General features: G+C 43.8%; 1 protein-coding gene across 1 annotated transcript in view; it reads right to left on the bottom strand.

Annotated features, from left to right (window-relative positions):
* The window catches only part of LOC135504277 (bridge-like lipid transfer protein family member 3A), a 62,841-nt gene that overhangs the window by 21,383 nt on the left and 22,831 nt on the right, over positions 1–18,627 (bottom strand). Inside the window, exons 2-7 of the mRNA XM_064922679.1 lie at positions 17,391–17,553; positions 16,147–16,185; positions 15,878–15,969; positions 15,512–15,701; positions 4,322–4,462; positions 3,935–4,105 (exon numbers count right to left, since the gene is read on the bottom strand). Of these exons, the coding sequence (XP_064778751.1) occupies positions 3,935–4,105; positions 4,322–4,462; positions 15,512–15,701; positions 15,878–15,969; positions 16,147–16,185; positions 17,391–17,553 (796 nt within the window). The remainder of the gene's footprint in view (positions 1–3,934; positions 4,106–4,321; positions 4,463–15,511; positions 15,702–15,877; positions 15,970–16,146; positions 16,186–17,390; positions 17,554–18,627) is intronic.

Here is an 18,627-nt window from a genome sequence, read left to right as displayed (position 1 = left end):
GACCCTTGCCTGTCCTGACCCTGAGCCCGCCCGCCTGACCACTCTGCCTGCCCCTGAGCCCGCCCGCCTGACCACTCTGCCTGCCCCTGAGCCCGCCCGCCTGACCACTCTGCCTGCCCCTGAGCCTGCCTGCCGTCCTATTCCTTCGACACGGTCTGCATCTGGGTCTTACCTTTATCCTGATGCAAAGCCTCGACCCCAAGAGGGCCCCCATTGATTTTGTTGAGTCAATCAAGTATCAAAAAATGTTTAATTTACTCTAACAAATGGGGTGTGAACAGTTTGGGGTTACATGCATTATGAGGAGGGGTTTGTGGGAGAGGTGAAGAATGTTTTTTTACGCCCCATTCTCCGGGAGAGAAGCTGCCCGGGGGCTAATCCAGCTTCGGCAGGATTCCTGCAGTGTGGCTGACTATGCGGTGGATTTCCGCACATTGGTAGCGGAGAGCGCTTGGAACCAGGAAGCACTGTTCAATATGTTCCTGCACAGAGACTCGGAGGAGGTCATGGACGAGCTTGCTGCTCAGGATATCAAATCCCTCATCGCTTTCCGAGTCGATGGGCGACTACAGGAATAACGGAGGGAAAGGAAATTCAACTTCGCTCGCACGTCCAGGGATTCCACCTTGCCTCCGAGTCGTCCCGGAAGTCTCCGATGATCCCGTTGCCGAGAGAACCCGAGGCCTCCAGACCTTCCCCCAGAGTCGCCGGAGACGGCTGAGTCACCGCTTCCCGAGCCTATGCAACTAGTCAGAGCTGGGCTATCGCCAGCGGAACGGCAATACAGGATCAACATTAAGAATTGTCTGTGTTGCAGGACTCTTGGTCATTTTGTGTCCTCTTGTCCTTTAAAGAGATCAGGCTCACTGGTAGGAATGAGTACTTTGGTGGGTCATATGGAGAACTTTCCCACTTCCCTTGCTCGCACCCCTGTTCATGGCATTCTGCTGTGGGGAAGCCGGTCTAAAACTCTCCGGGTCCTTATTGACTCTGGGGTCGATGACAGTTTTTTTGGATGCTACCCTGGCTTCCGAGCTGAACATCCCCACTCAGCCCCTCTCCACTCCCATGGAAGTTAGAGCGCTGGATAGGCGCTCTATAGGCCAGGTCACTCATATTACCACTCCCATCAACCTACGGGTGTCAGGGAATCACAGCAAGATTATTCAATTCCTGCTCATCAAGTCTCCTCAGATTCCCGTGGTATTGGGATTCTCCTGGCTCCAGCGACACAATCCCCTCATCTACTGGTGCCATCATGGGCTAGAGTCCGTTTTACCACGCCCAGTGTCTGAGGTCAGCGCAACCTGCCCTGGGACGTCTTCCTGGGGGCTCGGAAGGTGCCCCGGACCTCTCCACCATTCCCGTGGAGTACGAGGACCTTCGGGAGGTGTTCAACAAGGCCCGGGCCACTTCGAATCCACCGCACCGACTATATGACTGCGGGATTGACCTTCTACCTAGCACCACTCCGCCCCGGGGACGACTGTACACGCTGTTGGGACCGGAGACCAAGGCTATGGACACCTACATTGGGGACTCCCTAGCTGCAGGATTTATATGTCATTCGTCCTCTCTGCCCGTGCATCGACTACCAGGGACTCAATGACATAACGGTGAAGAACCGCTATCCGCAACCACTCATTCCTCGGCCTCGAGCTGCTCCAGGGGGCCACCGTGTTTTCCAATCTGGATCTACGGAACGCCTACCACCTGGTGCGGATACGGGAGGGGGATGAGTAGAAGACCACCTTCAACACTGAGTATTTGGTCATGCCATTTGGCCTCACCAACGCCCCTGCTGTGTTCCAGGCTCTGGTGAATGATGTTCTCCTCGACATGTTGAACCAGTTCGTCTTCATCTACATTGATGACATCCTTGTCTTTTCTCGCTCCCCCCAAGAACGTGTGCTCCATGTCTGACAGGTTCTTCAACGCCTCCTGGACAACCAGCTGTTTATCAAGGCAGAGAAGTGAGAGATCCATCGCTCCGCCATCCCCTTTCTTGAGTACATCATCTCTGCTGGGAGTGTCCAGATGGATCCTGGTAAGGTGAGAGTGGTGGTGGATTCCAGACAATCATGGATTACAAAATGATAACCAGCCAAGTCACAGACACGGTGTCTTGCTCCTGGACAAGCTAAACACCTTCTGCACTCGCTTTGAGGATAACACAGTGCCACCGACGTGGCCAGCTTCCAAGGACTGTGGGCTCTCGTTCTCCATGGCCGACATGAGTAAGACATTTATTTAAGCGTGTTAACCCTCGCAAGGCTGCTGGCCCAGACGGCATCCATAGACGCTCCCTCAGAGCATGCGCAGACCAGTTTACAGAAATATTCATTTATTCCCTATCCCAGTCTGATGCCCCCACTTGCTTCAAGATGTTCTTCATTGTTCCTGTACGCAAGAAAGCAAAGGTAACTGAACTAAATGACTATCACCATGTAGCACTCACTTCTGTCATCATGAAGTGCTTTAAGAGGCTAGTTAAGGATCATATCACTTCCACCTTACCTGACACCCTAGACCAGGTGTGGGCAACTCCAGTCCTCGAGTGCCTGATTCCATCCCTAGCAAACACAGCTGATTAATCAAATTGCATTCTAAATTGAAGATCATGATTAGGTGATTAATGGAGTCAGGTGTGTTAGCTGAGGTTGGTGCAAAACTGTGACACCAATCAGGCCCTCGAGGACTGGAATTGCCCACTCCTGCCCTAGACCCACTTCAATTTGCATACAGCCCCAGACGATGCAATCACCATCACACCGCCCTATCCCATCTGGACAAGAGGAATACCTATGTAAGAATGATGTTCACTCATTACCGCTCAGCCTTCAACACCACAGTATCCTCCACATCATTAAGCTTGGGGACCTGGGTCTGAACCCCGCCCTGTCGGGCTGCCCCCAGGTGGTGAAGGTAGAAAACAAGACCTCCACTACGCTGATCCTCAACACAGGGTCCCCACAAGGGTGTGTGCTCAGCGCCCTCCTGTACTCCCTGTTCACTCATGACTGCGTGGCCACGCATGCCTACTACTCAATCATCAAGATTGCAGATGATACAACAGTAGTATGCCTGATTACCAACAGTGATGAGACAGCCTACAGGGAGTAGTGGTGGCAGGGAAATAACCTCTCCCTTAACGTCAACAAAACAAAGGAGCTGATTGTGGACTTCAGGAGACAGCAGAGAGAGCACGCCCCATCCACATCGATGGGACCGCAGTGGAGAAGGTGAAAAACTTCCAGGTCCTCGGCCCCTGAAGACCCTGAAACTTTTACCGATGCACCATTGAGAGCATCCTGTCGGGCTGTATCACCGCCTGATACGGCAACTGCACCGCCCGCAACCGCAGTTCTCTCCACAGTGGGTGGTCCGGCGACGGTGGGTTTGTGCCCATACGCGACATTGTTGCCGGCGATTTCTGGTGAGGACATGCCTTACAACAGGCATACAAGTCCTCAGTCCAGCCTCTCTCAGCCTATTGCAAACAGTCTGAGCATCGATGGAGGGATTGTGCTTTCCTGGTGTAACTCGGGCAGTTGTTGTTGCCATCCTGTACCTGTCCCGCAAGTGTGATGTTCGGATGTACCGATCCTGTGCAGGTGTTGTTACACATGGTCTGCCAATGTGAGGACGATCAGCTGATTTTTTTACATTATTTGCAAAATGATATGTGACATGAATGAATGCCAAAATAACATCCAAAACAGGCACACGGAGAATAAATACATGTTTTATTTGTTTTAGCTAAATATGCAGGGCTCAAAACAGATTGGGTTCAGGCTCTGCCCCACCTACCCTGAATGACGGGTCACCACTGAATATAGCTACATTTGAAATAGAACTGTAGCACAAAATAAGTGCAGGCTGCAGACTCTGTGCTGTTGTTAACACATATAAAAGGAAGGCGGGAGGACGGTACCTGTAGAGACTCTGCAGCCATATTCTTCCTCTGCTGGGCAGACTTCTCCATGGCCTCACTCAGGGACTTGGCGTAGTGGATGACAGCTTTGAGCTGAGAGTCCGTCAGCACCCACAGCAGGTCGTCCAAAATGAAGAGCAGCTTCGAGGCCAGAACATTACAGTCCTTCACCTGGGATATGATTAAAGACAGAGGAGAAACCTAGTTAGTAATCATGTTACAGAGGAAGCAATTTTCCATTCATACAATGACTGTGTGTTTATTTACTCTGAAGCACCTTGAGAACAGTTGCTTTTGAAAAAGAAAATGTAACGTGGTTAAACTGTTGGGGAAACGTCACATCAAGTAAACCCCACCCTTCCTGGCCTACCCATGGCCCAGTCTTACCCTGCGCTTCAGGGCGATGCGGATGCGTCCCTGGTTGGTAATGAGGCGTAGTGGGATACTGCCCAGGTCCTGGTCTTCACTCTCTATGGCATCAGCCTCTATACGCAGACTCTGCCAGTTGATCTCCTTAAACGTCAAAACCTGGGGAGTTGCACAAAACATACACAGACAGACAAAGACACAGACACACGTATATACATATTAGGGAACTAGTGTATGGGACGAGCTACAAGTACACTGGCCTAAAAGTCTCTTTACGAGAAAAACAGGGAGACCATGTAAATGAGGTCATTTCTAAGGATAACGCAGACGCATTTCCTGATCTCAAATAGAGGGGCTGGAAATCATGACCAATAAAACGCTGAACAATTTGCCTAATTAAGTGATATTTATTGCTGGCCTGAAAAGCAAATACAGTGACTCTGTAGGCTGGACATACTGTACTAACTGTACCATGAAACCTGGACATACTGTACCATGAAACCTGGACATACTGTACCATGAAACCTGGACATACTGTAATAACTGTACCATGAAACCTGGACATACTGTATCATGAAACCTGGACATACTATACTAACTGTACCATGAAACCTGGACATACTGTACCATGAAACCTGGACATACTGTACTAACTGTACCATGAAACCTGGACATACTGTACCATGAAACCTGGACATACTGTACTAACTGTATCATGAAACCTGGACATACTGTACTAACTGTACCATGAAACCTGGACATACTGTACCATGAAACCTGGACATGCTGTACTAACTGTACCATGAAACCTGGACATACTGTACTAACTGTACCATGAAACCTGGACATACTGTACCATGAAACCTGGACATGCTGTACTAACTGTACCATAAAACCTGGACATACTGTACTAACTGTACCATGAAACCTGGACATACTGTATCATGAAACCTGGACATACTGTACTAACTGTACCATGAAACCTGGACATACTGTACTAACTGTACCATGAAACCTGGACATACTGTACTAACTGCACCATGAAACCTGGACATACTGTACTAACTGTACCATGAAACCTGGACATACTGTACCATGAAACCTGGACATACTGTACTAACTGTACCATGAAACCTGGACATACTGTACTAACTGTACCATGAAACCTGGACATACTGTATCATGAAACCTGGACATACTGTACTAACTGTACCATGAAACCTGGACATACTGTACTAACTGTATCATGAAACCTGGACATACTGTACCATGAAACCTGGACATACTGTACTAACTGTATCATGAAACCTGGACATACTGTACTAACTGTACCATGAAACCTGGACATACTGTACCATGAAACCTGGACATACTGTACTAACTGTACCATGAAACCTGGACATACTGTACCATGAAACCTGGACATGCTGTACTAACTGTACCATAAAACCTGGACATACTGTACTAACTGTACCATGAAACCTGGACATACTGTACCATGAAACCTGGACATACTGTACTAACTGTACCATGAAACCTGGACATACTGTACGAACTGTACCATGAAACCTGGACATACTGTAACATGAAACCTGGACATACTGTACCATGAAACCTGGACATACTGTACTTACTGTACCATGAAACCTGGACATACTGTACTAACTGTACCATGAAAGCTGGACATACTGTACTAACTGTACCATGAAACCTGGACATACTGTACCATGAAACCTGGACATACTGTACTAACTGTACCATGAAACCTGGACATACTGTACTAACTGTACCATGAAACCTGGACATACTGTACTAACTGTACCATGAAACCTGGACATACTGTACTAACTGTACCATGAAACCTGGACATACTGTACCATGAAACCTGGACATACTGTACTAACTGTACCATGAAACCTGGAAATACTGTACTAACTGTACCATGAAACCTGGACATACTGTACTAACTGTAACATGAAACCTGGACATGCTGTACTAACTGTACCATGAAACCTGGACATACTGTACTAACTGTACCATGAAACCTGGACATACTGTATCATGAAACCTGGACATACTGTACTAACTGTACCATGAAACCTGGACATACTGTACCATGAAACCTGGACATACTGTACTAACTGTACCATGAAACCTGGACATACTGTACTAACTGTACCATGAAACCTGGACATACTGTACTAACTGTACCATGAAACCTGGACATACTGTACTAACTGTGCCATGAAACCTGGACATACTGTACCATGAAACCTGGACATACTGTACTAGCTGTATCATGAAACCTGGACATACTGTATCATGAAACCTGGACATACTGTACTAACTGTATCATGAAACATGGACATACTGTATCATGAAACCTGGACATACTGTACTAACTGTATCATGAAACATGGACATACTGTATCATGAAACCTGGACATACTGTACTAACTGTATCATGAAACCTGGACATACTGTACTAACTGTATCATGAAACCTGGACATACTGTACTAACTGTATCATGAAACCTGGACATACTGTACTAACTGTATCATGAAACCTGGACATACTGTACTAACTGTATCATGAAACCTGGACAAACTGTACTAACTGTATCATGAAACCTGGACAAACTGTACTAACTGTATCATGAAACCTGGATATACTGTACTAACTGTATCATGAAACCTGGACATACTGTACTAACTGTATCATGAAACCTGGACATACTGTATCATGAAACCTGGACATACTGTACTACCTGTACCATGAAACCTGGACATACTGTACCATGAAACCTGGACATACTGTACTAACTACCATGAAACCTGGACATACTGTATCATGAAACCTGGACATACTGTACTACCTGTACCATGAAACCTGGACATACTGTACTAACTGTACCATGAAACCTGGACATACTGTATCATGAAACCTGGACATACTGTACTACCTGTACCATGAAACCTGGACATACTGTACTAACTGTACCATGAAACCTGGACATACTGTACCATGAAACCTGGACATACTGTACTAACTGTACCATGAAACCTGGACATACTGTACTAACTGTACCATGAAACCTGGACATACTGTACTAACTGTACTATGAAACCTGGACATGCTGTACTAACTGTACCATGAAACCTGGACATACTGTACTAACTGTACCATGAAACCTGGACATACTGTATCATGAAACCTGGACATACTGTACTACCTGTACCATGAAACCTGGACATACTGTACCATGAAACCTGGACATACTGTACTAACTGTACCATGAAACCTGGACATACTGTACTAACTGTACCATGAAACCTGGACATACTGTACTAACTGTGCCATGAAACCTGGACATACTGTACTAACTGTAACATGAAACCTGGACATGCTGTACTAACTGTACCATGAAACCTGGACATACTGTACTAACTGTACCATGAAACCTGGACATACTGTATCATGAAACCTGGACATACTGTACTAACTGTACCATGAAACCTGGACATACTGTATCATGAAACCTGGACATACTGTACTAACTGTACCATGAAACCTGGACATACTGTACTAACTGTACCATGAAACCTGGACATACTGTACTAACTGTACCATGAAACCTGGACATACTGTACTAACTGTGCCATGAAACCTGGACATACTGTACCATGAAACCTGGACATACTGTACTAGCTGTATCATGAAACCTGGACATACTGTATCATGAAACCTGGACATACTGTACTAACTGTATCATGAAACATGGACATACTGTATCATGAAACCTGGACATACTGTACTAACTGTATCATGAAACATGGACATACTGTATCATGAAACCTGGACATACTGTACTAACTGTATCATGAAACCTGGACATACTGTACTAACTGTATCATGAAACCTGGACATACTGTACTAACTGTATCATGAAACCTGGACATACTGTACTAACTGTATCATGAAACCTGGACATACTGTACTAACTGTATCATGAAACCTGGACAAACTGTACTAACTGTATCATGAAACCTGGACAAACTGTACTAACTGTATCATGAAACCTGGATATACTGTACTAACTGTATCATGAAACCTGGACATACTGTACTAACTGTATCATGAAACCTGGACATACTGTATCATGAAACCTGGACATACTGTACTACCTGTACCATGAAACCTGGACATACTGTACCATGAAACCTGGACATACTGTACTAACTACCATGAAACCTGGACATACTGTACCATGAAACCTGGACATACTGTACTAACTGTACCATGAAACCTGGACATACTGTACCATGAAACCTGGACATACTGTACTAACTGTATCATGAAACCTGGACATACTGTACTAACTGTATCATGAAACCTGGACATACTGTACTAACTGTACCATGAAACCTGGACATACTGTACCATGAAACCTGGACATGCTGTACTAACTGTACCATGAAACCTGGACATACTGTACTAACTGTACCATGAAACCTGGACATACTGTACCATGAAACCTGGACATGCTGTACTAACTGTACCATAAAACCTGGACATACTGTACTAACTGTACCATGAAACCTGGACATACTGTATCATGAAACCTGGACATACTGTACTAACTGTACCATGAAACCTGGACATACTGTACTAACTGTACCATGAAACCTGGACATACTGTACTAACTGCACCATGAAACCTGGACATACTGTACTAACTGTACCATGAAACCTGGACATACTGTACCATGAAACCTGGACATACTGTACTAACTGTACCATGAAACCTGGACATACTGTACTAACTGTACCATGAAACCTGGACATACTGTATCATGAAACCTGGACATACTGTACTAACTGTACCATGAAACCTGGACATACTGTACTAACTGTATCATGAAACCTGGACATACTGTACCATGAAACCTGGACATACTGTACTAACTGTATCATGAAACCTGGACATACTGTACTAACTGTACCATGAAACCTGGACATACTGTACCATGAAACCTGGACATACTGTACTAACTGTACCATGAAACCTGGACATACTGTACCATGAAACCTGGACATGCTGTACTAACTGTACCATAAAACCTGGACATACTGTACTAACTGTACCATGAAACCTGGACATACTGTACCATGAAACCTGGACATACTGTACTAACTGTACCATGAAACCTGGACATACTGTACTAACTGTACCATGAAACCTGGACATACTGTACTAACTGTACCATGAAACCTGGACATACTGTTACATGAAACCTGGACATACTGTACCATGAAACCTGGACATACTGTACTTACTGTACCATGAAACCTGGACATACTGTACTAACTGTACCATGAAAGCTGGACATACTGTACTAACTGTACCATGAAACCTGGACATACTGTACCATGAAACCTGGACATACTGTACTAACTGTACCATGAAACCTGGACATACTGTACTAACTGTACCATGAAACCTGGACATACTGTACTAACTGTACCATGAAACCTGGACATACTGTACTAACTGTACCATGAAACCTGGACATACTGTACCATGAAACCTGGACATACTGTACTAACTGTACCATGAAACCTGGAAATACTGTACTAACTGTACCATGAAACCTGGACATACTGTACTAACTGTAACATGAAACCTGGACATGCTGTACTAACTGTACCATGAAACCTGGACATACTGTACTAACTGTACCATGAAACCTGGACATACTGTACCATGAAACCTGGACATGCTGTACTAACTGTACCATAAAACCTGGACATACTGTACTAACTGTACCATGAAACCTGGACATACTGTACCATGAAACCTGGACATACTGTACTAACTGTACCATGAAACCTGGACATACTGTACTAACTGTACCATGAAACCTGGACATACTGTACTAACTGTACCATGAAACCTGGACATACTGTTACATGAAACCTGGACATACTGTACCATGAAACCTGGACATACTGTACTTACTGTACCATGAAACCTGGACATACTGTACTAACTGTACCATGAAAGCTGGACATACTGTACTAACTGTACCATGAAACCTGGACATACTGTACCATGAAACCTGGACATACTGTACTAACTGTACCATGAAACCTGGACATACTGTACTAACTGTACCATGAAACCTGGACATACTGTACTAACTGTACCATGAAACCTGGACATACTGTACTGTACCATGAAACCTGGACATACTGTACCATGAAACCTGGACATACTGTACTAACTATACCATGAAACCTGGACATACTGTACTAACTGTACCATGAAACCTGGACATACTGTGGACATAACTGTAACATGAAACCTGGACATGCTGTACTAACTGTACCATGAAACCTGGATATACTGTACTAACTGTACCATGAAACCTGGACATACTGTATCATGAAACCTGGACATACTGTACTAACTGTACCATGAAACCTGGACATACTGTATCATGAAACCTGGACATACTGTACTAACTGTACCATGAAACCTGGACATACTGTACTAACTGTACCATGAAACCTGGACATACTGTACTAACTGTACCATGAAACCTGGACATACTGTACTAACTGTATCATGAAACATGGACATACTGTATCATGAAACCTGGACATACTGTACTAGCTGTATCATGAAACCTGGACATACTGTATCATGAAACCTGGACATACTGTACTAACTGTATCATGAAACATGGACATACTGTATCATGAAACCTGGACATACTGTACTAACTGTATCATGAAACCTGGACATACTGTATCTGTATCATGAAACATCAAACCTGGACATGTACTAACTGTATCATGAAACCTGGACATACTGTACTAACTGTATCATGAAACCTGGACATACTGTACTAACTGTATCATGAAACCTGGACATACTGTACTAACTGTATCATGAAACCTGGACATACTGTACTAACTGTATCATGAAACCTGGACATACTGTACTAACTGTATCATGAAACCTGGACAAACTGTACTAACTGTATCATGAAACCTGGACATACATGAAACCTGGACATACTGTACTAACTGTATCATGAAACCTGGACATACTGTACTAACTGTATCATGAAACCTGGACATACTGTATCATGAAACCTGGACATACTGTACTACCTGTACCATGAAACCTGGACATACTGTATGAAACCTGGACATACTGTACCTACCATGAAACCTGGACATACTGTATCATGAAACCTGGACATACTGTACTACCTGTACCATGAAACCTGGACATACTGTACTAACTGTACCATGAAACCTGGACATACTGTATCATGAAACCTGGACATACTGTACTACCTGTACCATGAAACCTGGACATACTGTACTAACTGTACCATGAAACCTGGACATACTGTACCATGAAACCTGGACATACTGTACTAACTGTACCATGAAACCTGGACATACTGTACTAACTGTATGAAACCTGGACATACTGTACTATGAAACCTGGACATGCTGTACTAACTGTACCATGAAACCTGGACATACTGTACTAACTGTACCATGAAACCTGGACATACTGTATCATGAAACCTGGACATACTGTACTACTGTACCATGAAACCTGGACATACTGTACCATGAAACCTGGACATACTGTACTAACTGTACCATGAAACCTGGACATACTGTACTAACTGTACCATGAAACCTGGACATACTGTACTAACTGTGCCATGAAACCTGGACATACTGTACTAACTGTAACATGAAACCTGGACATGCTGTACTAACTGTACCATGAAACCTGGACATACTGTACTAACTGTACCATGAAACCTGGACATACCTGAAACCTGGACATACTGTACTAACTGTACCATGAAACCTGGACATACTGTATCATGAAACCTGGACATACTGTACTAACTGTACCATGAAACCTGGACATACTGTACTAACTGTACCATGAAACCTGGACATACTGTACTAACTGTACCATGAAACCTGGACATACTGTACTAACTGTACCATGAAACCTGGACATACTGTACTAACTGTACCATGAAACCTGAATACCTGAAACCTGACATACTGTACTAGAAACCTGGACATACTGTACTAGCTGTATCATGAAACCTGGACATACTGTATCATGAAACCTGGACATACTGTACTAACTGTATCATGAAACATGGACATACTGTATCATGAAACCTGGACATACTGTACTAACTGTATCATGAAACATGGACATACTGTATCATGAAACCTGGACATACTGTACTAACTGTATCATGAAACCTGGACATACTGTACTAACTGTATCATGAAACCTGGACATACTGTACTAACTGTATCATGAAACCTGGACATACTGTACTAACTGTATCATGAAACCTGGACATACTGTACTAACTGTATCATGAAACCTGGACAAACTGTACTAACTGTATCATGAAACCTGGACAAACTGTACTAACTGTATCATGAAACCTGGATATACTGTACTAACTGTATCATGAAACCTGGACATACTGTACTAACTGTATCATGAAACCTGGACATACTGTATCATGAAACCTGGACATACTGTACTACCTGTACCATGAAACCTGGACATACTGTACCATGAAACCTGGACATACTGTACTAACTACCATGAAACCTGGACATACTGTATCATGAAACCTGGACATACTGTACTACCTGTACCATGAAACCTGGACATACTGTACTAACTGTACCATGAAACCTGGACATACTGTATCATGAAACCTGGACATACTGTACTACCTGTACCATGAAACCTGGACATACTGTACTAACTGTACCATGAAACCTGGACATACTGTACCATGAAACCTGGACATACTGTACTAACTGTACCATGAAACCTGGACATACTGTACTAACTGTACCATGAAACCTGGACATACTGTACTAACTGTACTATGAAACCTGGACATGCTGTACTAACTGTACCATGAAACCTGGACATACTGTACTAACTGTACCATGAAACCTGGACATACTGTATCATGAAACCTGGACATACTGTACTACCTGTACCATGAAACCTGGACATACTGTACCATGAAACCTGGACATACTGTACTAACTGTACCATGAAACCTGGACATACTGTACTAACTGTACCATGAAACCTGGACATACTGTACTAACTGTGCCATGAAACCTGGACATACTGTACTAACTGTATCATTCAACATGGACATACTGTATCATGAAACCTGGACATACTGTACTAACTGTACCATGAAACCTGGACATACTGTACTAGCTGTATCATGAAACCTGGACATACTGTATCATGAAACCTGGACATACTGTACTAACTGTATCATGAAACATGGACATCCTGTATCATGAAACCTGGACATACTGTACTAACTGTATCATGAAACATGGACATACTGTATCATGAAACCTGGACATACTGTACTAACTGTATCATGAAACCTGGACATACTGTACTAACTGTATCATGAAACCTGGACATACTGTACTAACTGTATCATGAAACCTGGACATACTGTACTAACTGTATCATGAAACCTGGACATACTGTACTAACTGTATCATGAAACCTGGACATACTGTACTAACTGTATCATGAAACCTGGACAAACTGTACTAACTGTATCATGAAACCTGGACATACTGTACTAACTGTATCATGAAACCTGGACATACTGTACTAACTGTATCATGAAACCTGGACATACTGTATCATGAAACCTGGACATACTGTACTAACTGTACCATGAAACCTGGACATACTGTACCATGAAAACTGGACATACTGTACTAACTGTACCATGAAACCTGGACATACTGTACCATGAAACCTGGAAATACTGTACTAACTGTACCATGAAACCTGGACATGCTGTACTAACTGTATCATGAAACCTGGACATACTGTACCATGAAACCTGGACATACTGTACTAACTGTACCATGAAACCTGGACATACTGTACTAACTGTATCATGAAACCTGGACATACTGTACTAACTGTATCATGATACATGGACATACTGTACTAACTGTATCATGAAACCTGGACATACTGTATCATGAAACCTGGACATACTGTACTAACTGTATCATGAAACCTGGACATACTGTACTAACTGTATCATGAAACCTGGACATACTGTACTAACTGTATCATGAAACCTGGACATAATGTACTAACTGTATCATGAAACCTGGACATACTGTACTAACTGTACCATGAAACCTGGACATACTGTACTAACTGTATCATGAAACCTGGACATACTGTACTAACTGTACCATGAAACCTGGACATACTGTACTAACTGTATCATGAAACCTGGACATGCTGTACTAACTGTACCATGAAACCTGGACATGCTGTACTAACTGTACCATGAAACCTGGACATGCTGTACTAACTGTACCATGAAACCTGGACATACTGTACTAACTGTAACATGAAACCTGGACATACTGTACTAACTATCATGAAACCTGGACATACTGTACTAACTGTACCATGAAACCTGGACATACTGTACTAACTGCACCATGAAACCTGGACATACTGCACCATGAAACCTGGACATACTGCACCATGAAACCTGGACATACTGTACTAACTGTACCATGAAACCTGGACATACTGTACTAACTGTACCATGAAACCTGGACATACTGTACTAACTGCACCATGAAACCTGGACATACTGCACCATGAAACCTGGACATACTGCACCATGAAACCTGGACATACTGTACTAACTGTACCATGAAACCTGGACATACTGTACTAACTGTACCATGAAACCTGGACATGCTGTACTAACTGTACCATGAAACCTGGACATACTGTACTAACTGTACCATGAAACCTGGACATACTGTACTAACTGTACCATGAAACCTGGACATACTGTACTAACTGTACCATGAAACCTGGACATACTGTACTAACTGCACCATGAAACCTGGACATACTGCACCATGAAACCTGGACATACTGCACCATGAAACCTGGACATACTGTACTAACTGTACCATGAAACCTGGACATACTGTACTAACTGTACCATGAAACCTGGACATACTGTACTAACTGTAACATGAAACCTTGACATACTGTACTAACCGCTACATGAAACCTTATTTTGTGGGCATACCTCTCCTCTCTTGGGGTCTGTGATGCGAGTGTAGCGGAGGTCAGTCTTCTGCCATTTGGGGTTGAGACTGTTACCCTGGAGCTGCCAGAGCTCGAAGGAGGCGTGAAAGGCACGGGACTGCACCTTGATGGTGATGGAGTTGATAATGACAGACATACCCTCCACCACCTTCTCAGCGAAGCCATACTCACTGCAGCAAGACACAACAATAGACAGATGAGAATATGACCGAAGACAGTGGGTTTTCAGTAAATTATATCTGTCCAGAGCAACAGTTATATACAGTATATAATAGTATAAAATAAATGGATCTATCACAAATTCCCCTCAAAAAGGTTCCAAACAGACAAAAAAGGTAAGGCTTACCTCTGGCCAGCAGTGATGGCAATAGGGGAGGGGCCATTTGGTGCACGGGGCTCCTCACACGTTCTCATCTCCACCTCCACCTTGTCCAGGAACTGCGGGGGTTGGAAGAAGTGTGTATAGTTACCATAGTTCAGCACAGCAGGGGTGGATGTAGTATTACAATAGTAAACCAATACACTTTACTACAGGAGAAATAAAATGGAGAAAGAGAAGGAGAATGAGCGGGACAGAAACTCATGGAGGAATAGAACAAAGGGTAGAATTCATACCAGGCAGATGGGGCTGGTCTTCAACTTTGTCCATTGTATCTGATGGAGACAAAACAGCAGGGGACCAGTCAGGATGGCACAAACACTTTCCTCAGCACTGTTCTACTGGACTGTTTATCATTCACTGTGTGCAAGACACACAGAGTGGCTTGTGCTTTTAGGCTTCTCCTTGTAGACTTATACCCGACCTAGACTGGCTTCAAAATAGTAATCTTAAAGATAAAACAATAATAAGGGGACATCTGATCTGGGCCATACAAAGACAACCCAGCTAATTCCAAATCTGATCTGCTGTCCACATCCTTCTAAACAACAGGTTGAGCAGGTTATTCAGGGCTTCGGTGTGGTGCTGTGCTGTGCTCGCCTCTGGCCTTTTGTGTCCTTCCCCCTCATGCTGCTCTTTCGCTGTTATCTGAGCCTAGCAGTGGGCCTGGAGATGTGTCCACTGATCTTAGTGTTATTGGACAGTAATGCTGCTTATCTCTGCCATGCTGCCAGTGTATGTAGCCTATGCCCTCTGCGGCGTTCATTGTTGTAGCTAAAAGCTACACTGTGAAACCCCAATGACATGGTCTTGTCAAACCGCTCACCATACGTTTTGCCTGGTCGTGATTTCATGCTTTCATATTAATCTGCTTTTGGTCAGCAAATATGACCAAGTGTTTCCCCTATATTCATTTAGCAGTGGCGGGCCCTCGCTGCTAAATAGTTGCCGCCAAGAAATATGAAAAAAATTGGGATGGTAAAACATTGTCAGTTCAACTTAGACAACTAAAACCATATATAAAGTATGTAGAAATGATAAAAGAGCTAAATATTTTTTAAATAAGATCATCTTTGAGAACTAACAATCATCAATAAAAACTAGGAGTCAGAGAGAATCTAAAATTCCAAAACTTTTATGGCATGGAGCCCCCATTGATTTTGTTATAATGTTTGAGACACTCAGATAGCACAAGAAAACGGCATAAGCCATGGCAAAATGTATATAATTGCAGGAAATTTGGCCGGGGGGCTTTACTTGGCTTATCGCGCTCTGCGACTCTTGTGGCGGGCCGGGCGCCTGCAGGCTGACCTCTGTCGCCAGTTGAACAGTGTTTCCTCCAACACATTGGTGCGGCTGGCTACCAGGTTAAGAAGCATGGTTTGGCGGGTCATGTTTCGGAGTACGCATGACTGGACCTTCGTCTCCTGAGCCCGTTGGGGAGTTGCGGAGAAAATAAAAAGAATAACAGTTGTCTCACCCTGATTGCAGCCTTGTTGCAGTAGACCCGGGTGACAGCCAACCAGGTAGGCAGGTCTAGCATGTTCTGCAGCACCTCCTCATCCAGCTCCAGGTTGGACAGCTGACCCTCACCCTTCAGTGTGCTCAGGTTTATCTTGTCTGGAGACAGGTTCTTGGTGAACCTTCATACAAAGGAATGAGAGAGGGGTAAGTTCAAGAAACCATCAAACCTGGTCATGCTGTACTAACTCTACCATGAAACCTGGACATACTATACTAACTGTCAGCATGGAGACCCCATTGATTTTGTCATAATGTTTGAGTCACTTAGATGGCATAAGAATATGGCATAAAAACCAGACTGATCCCCAAAAATAGTTTACATGTCATGCATGTGTGGTTTACGAGGGTTCGGAGGCTATGTGAGGACAGTGTAAATGAGGTTAAAATTAGATGCTAGCCTGACCAAGGTCGGCTTTTTGCAGTGATATTGGCAGTGGGATGTAATTGTGAGCTTCATGCTGTAGGCCTAATTGAATCCCAGGCTGCAGTACAGACCGTATCTTTGCCAGATTCCCACCATAGGACTTTCCCCATCTGGCTTCGATGACCTTACCCTCCATCAGAGCTAAAAATGAACTGCTGAGTCATTTGCCAGAGCAAAACCTCACACAGTGAAACAGCAGTGGTGTTCAGCTAGCTGTAACGTATTCTGAAAAGATGATGAGGCAACAAACAGACCATTTATAGTTCAAATCTACCACACTCACCAAGACTGGAAAATTATGACCTTTACTCCACACTCATTCGTCTAACTAAAACCTGACATTTCAGACTCCAACACAAAGGCTGGTGTTTCTTGGGCTTTGGCTGGTGGTGACAGAGCTAAATGCCAATGCACAAGAGGTCTGACTCTAGTGCTGGACTGACTCACCAGTCCACTGTCTGGGTAACATATTGTAATGCTACTGAGTCAAGTGAGACACTGGTTCAAGATGATGTTGTCAGGGGCTTTTCTAGTAGCCTAGTGCTGCCTTTGGTATGTAGTAAGTCTCAGAATTCCTTTAACAAGAGGGCTTCATTTGAAAAGCTGAGATACCATCAGAGTAAAGCATCAACCTCAGTCCAACAATATTTGAATTAGCCTTCCAGTAAAGGAGCTTGACTATTACCAGTCATCAGCTGTAAAGAACAGTGTTATGCGAGGTTAACCAGCCCACATTAATGAGCGCTAAGCTATAAGGTGAACAGGTGAA

This window comes from Oncorhynchus masou, chromosome 18, assembly GCF_036934945.1.
Source record: "Oncorhynchus masou masou isolate Uvic2021 chromosome 18, UVic_Omas_1.1, whole genome shotgun sequence".
NCBI lineage: Eukaryota > Metazoa > Chordata > Actinopteri > Salmoniformes > Salmonidae > Oncorhynchus > Oncorhynchus masou.
The sequence above is the reverse complement of the archived record's forward strand: the minus strand, read 5'-3'. Positions and strand labels throughout refer to the sequence as shown.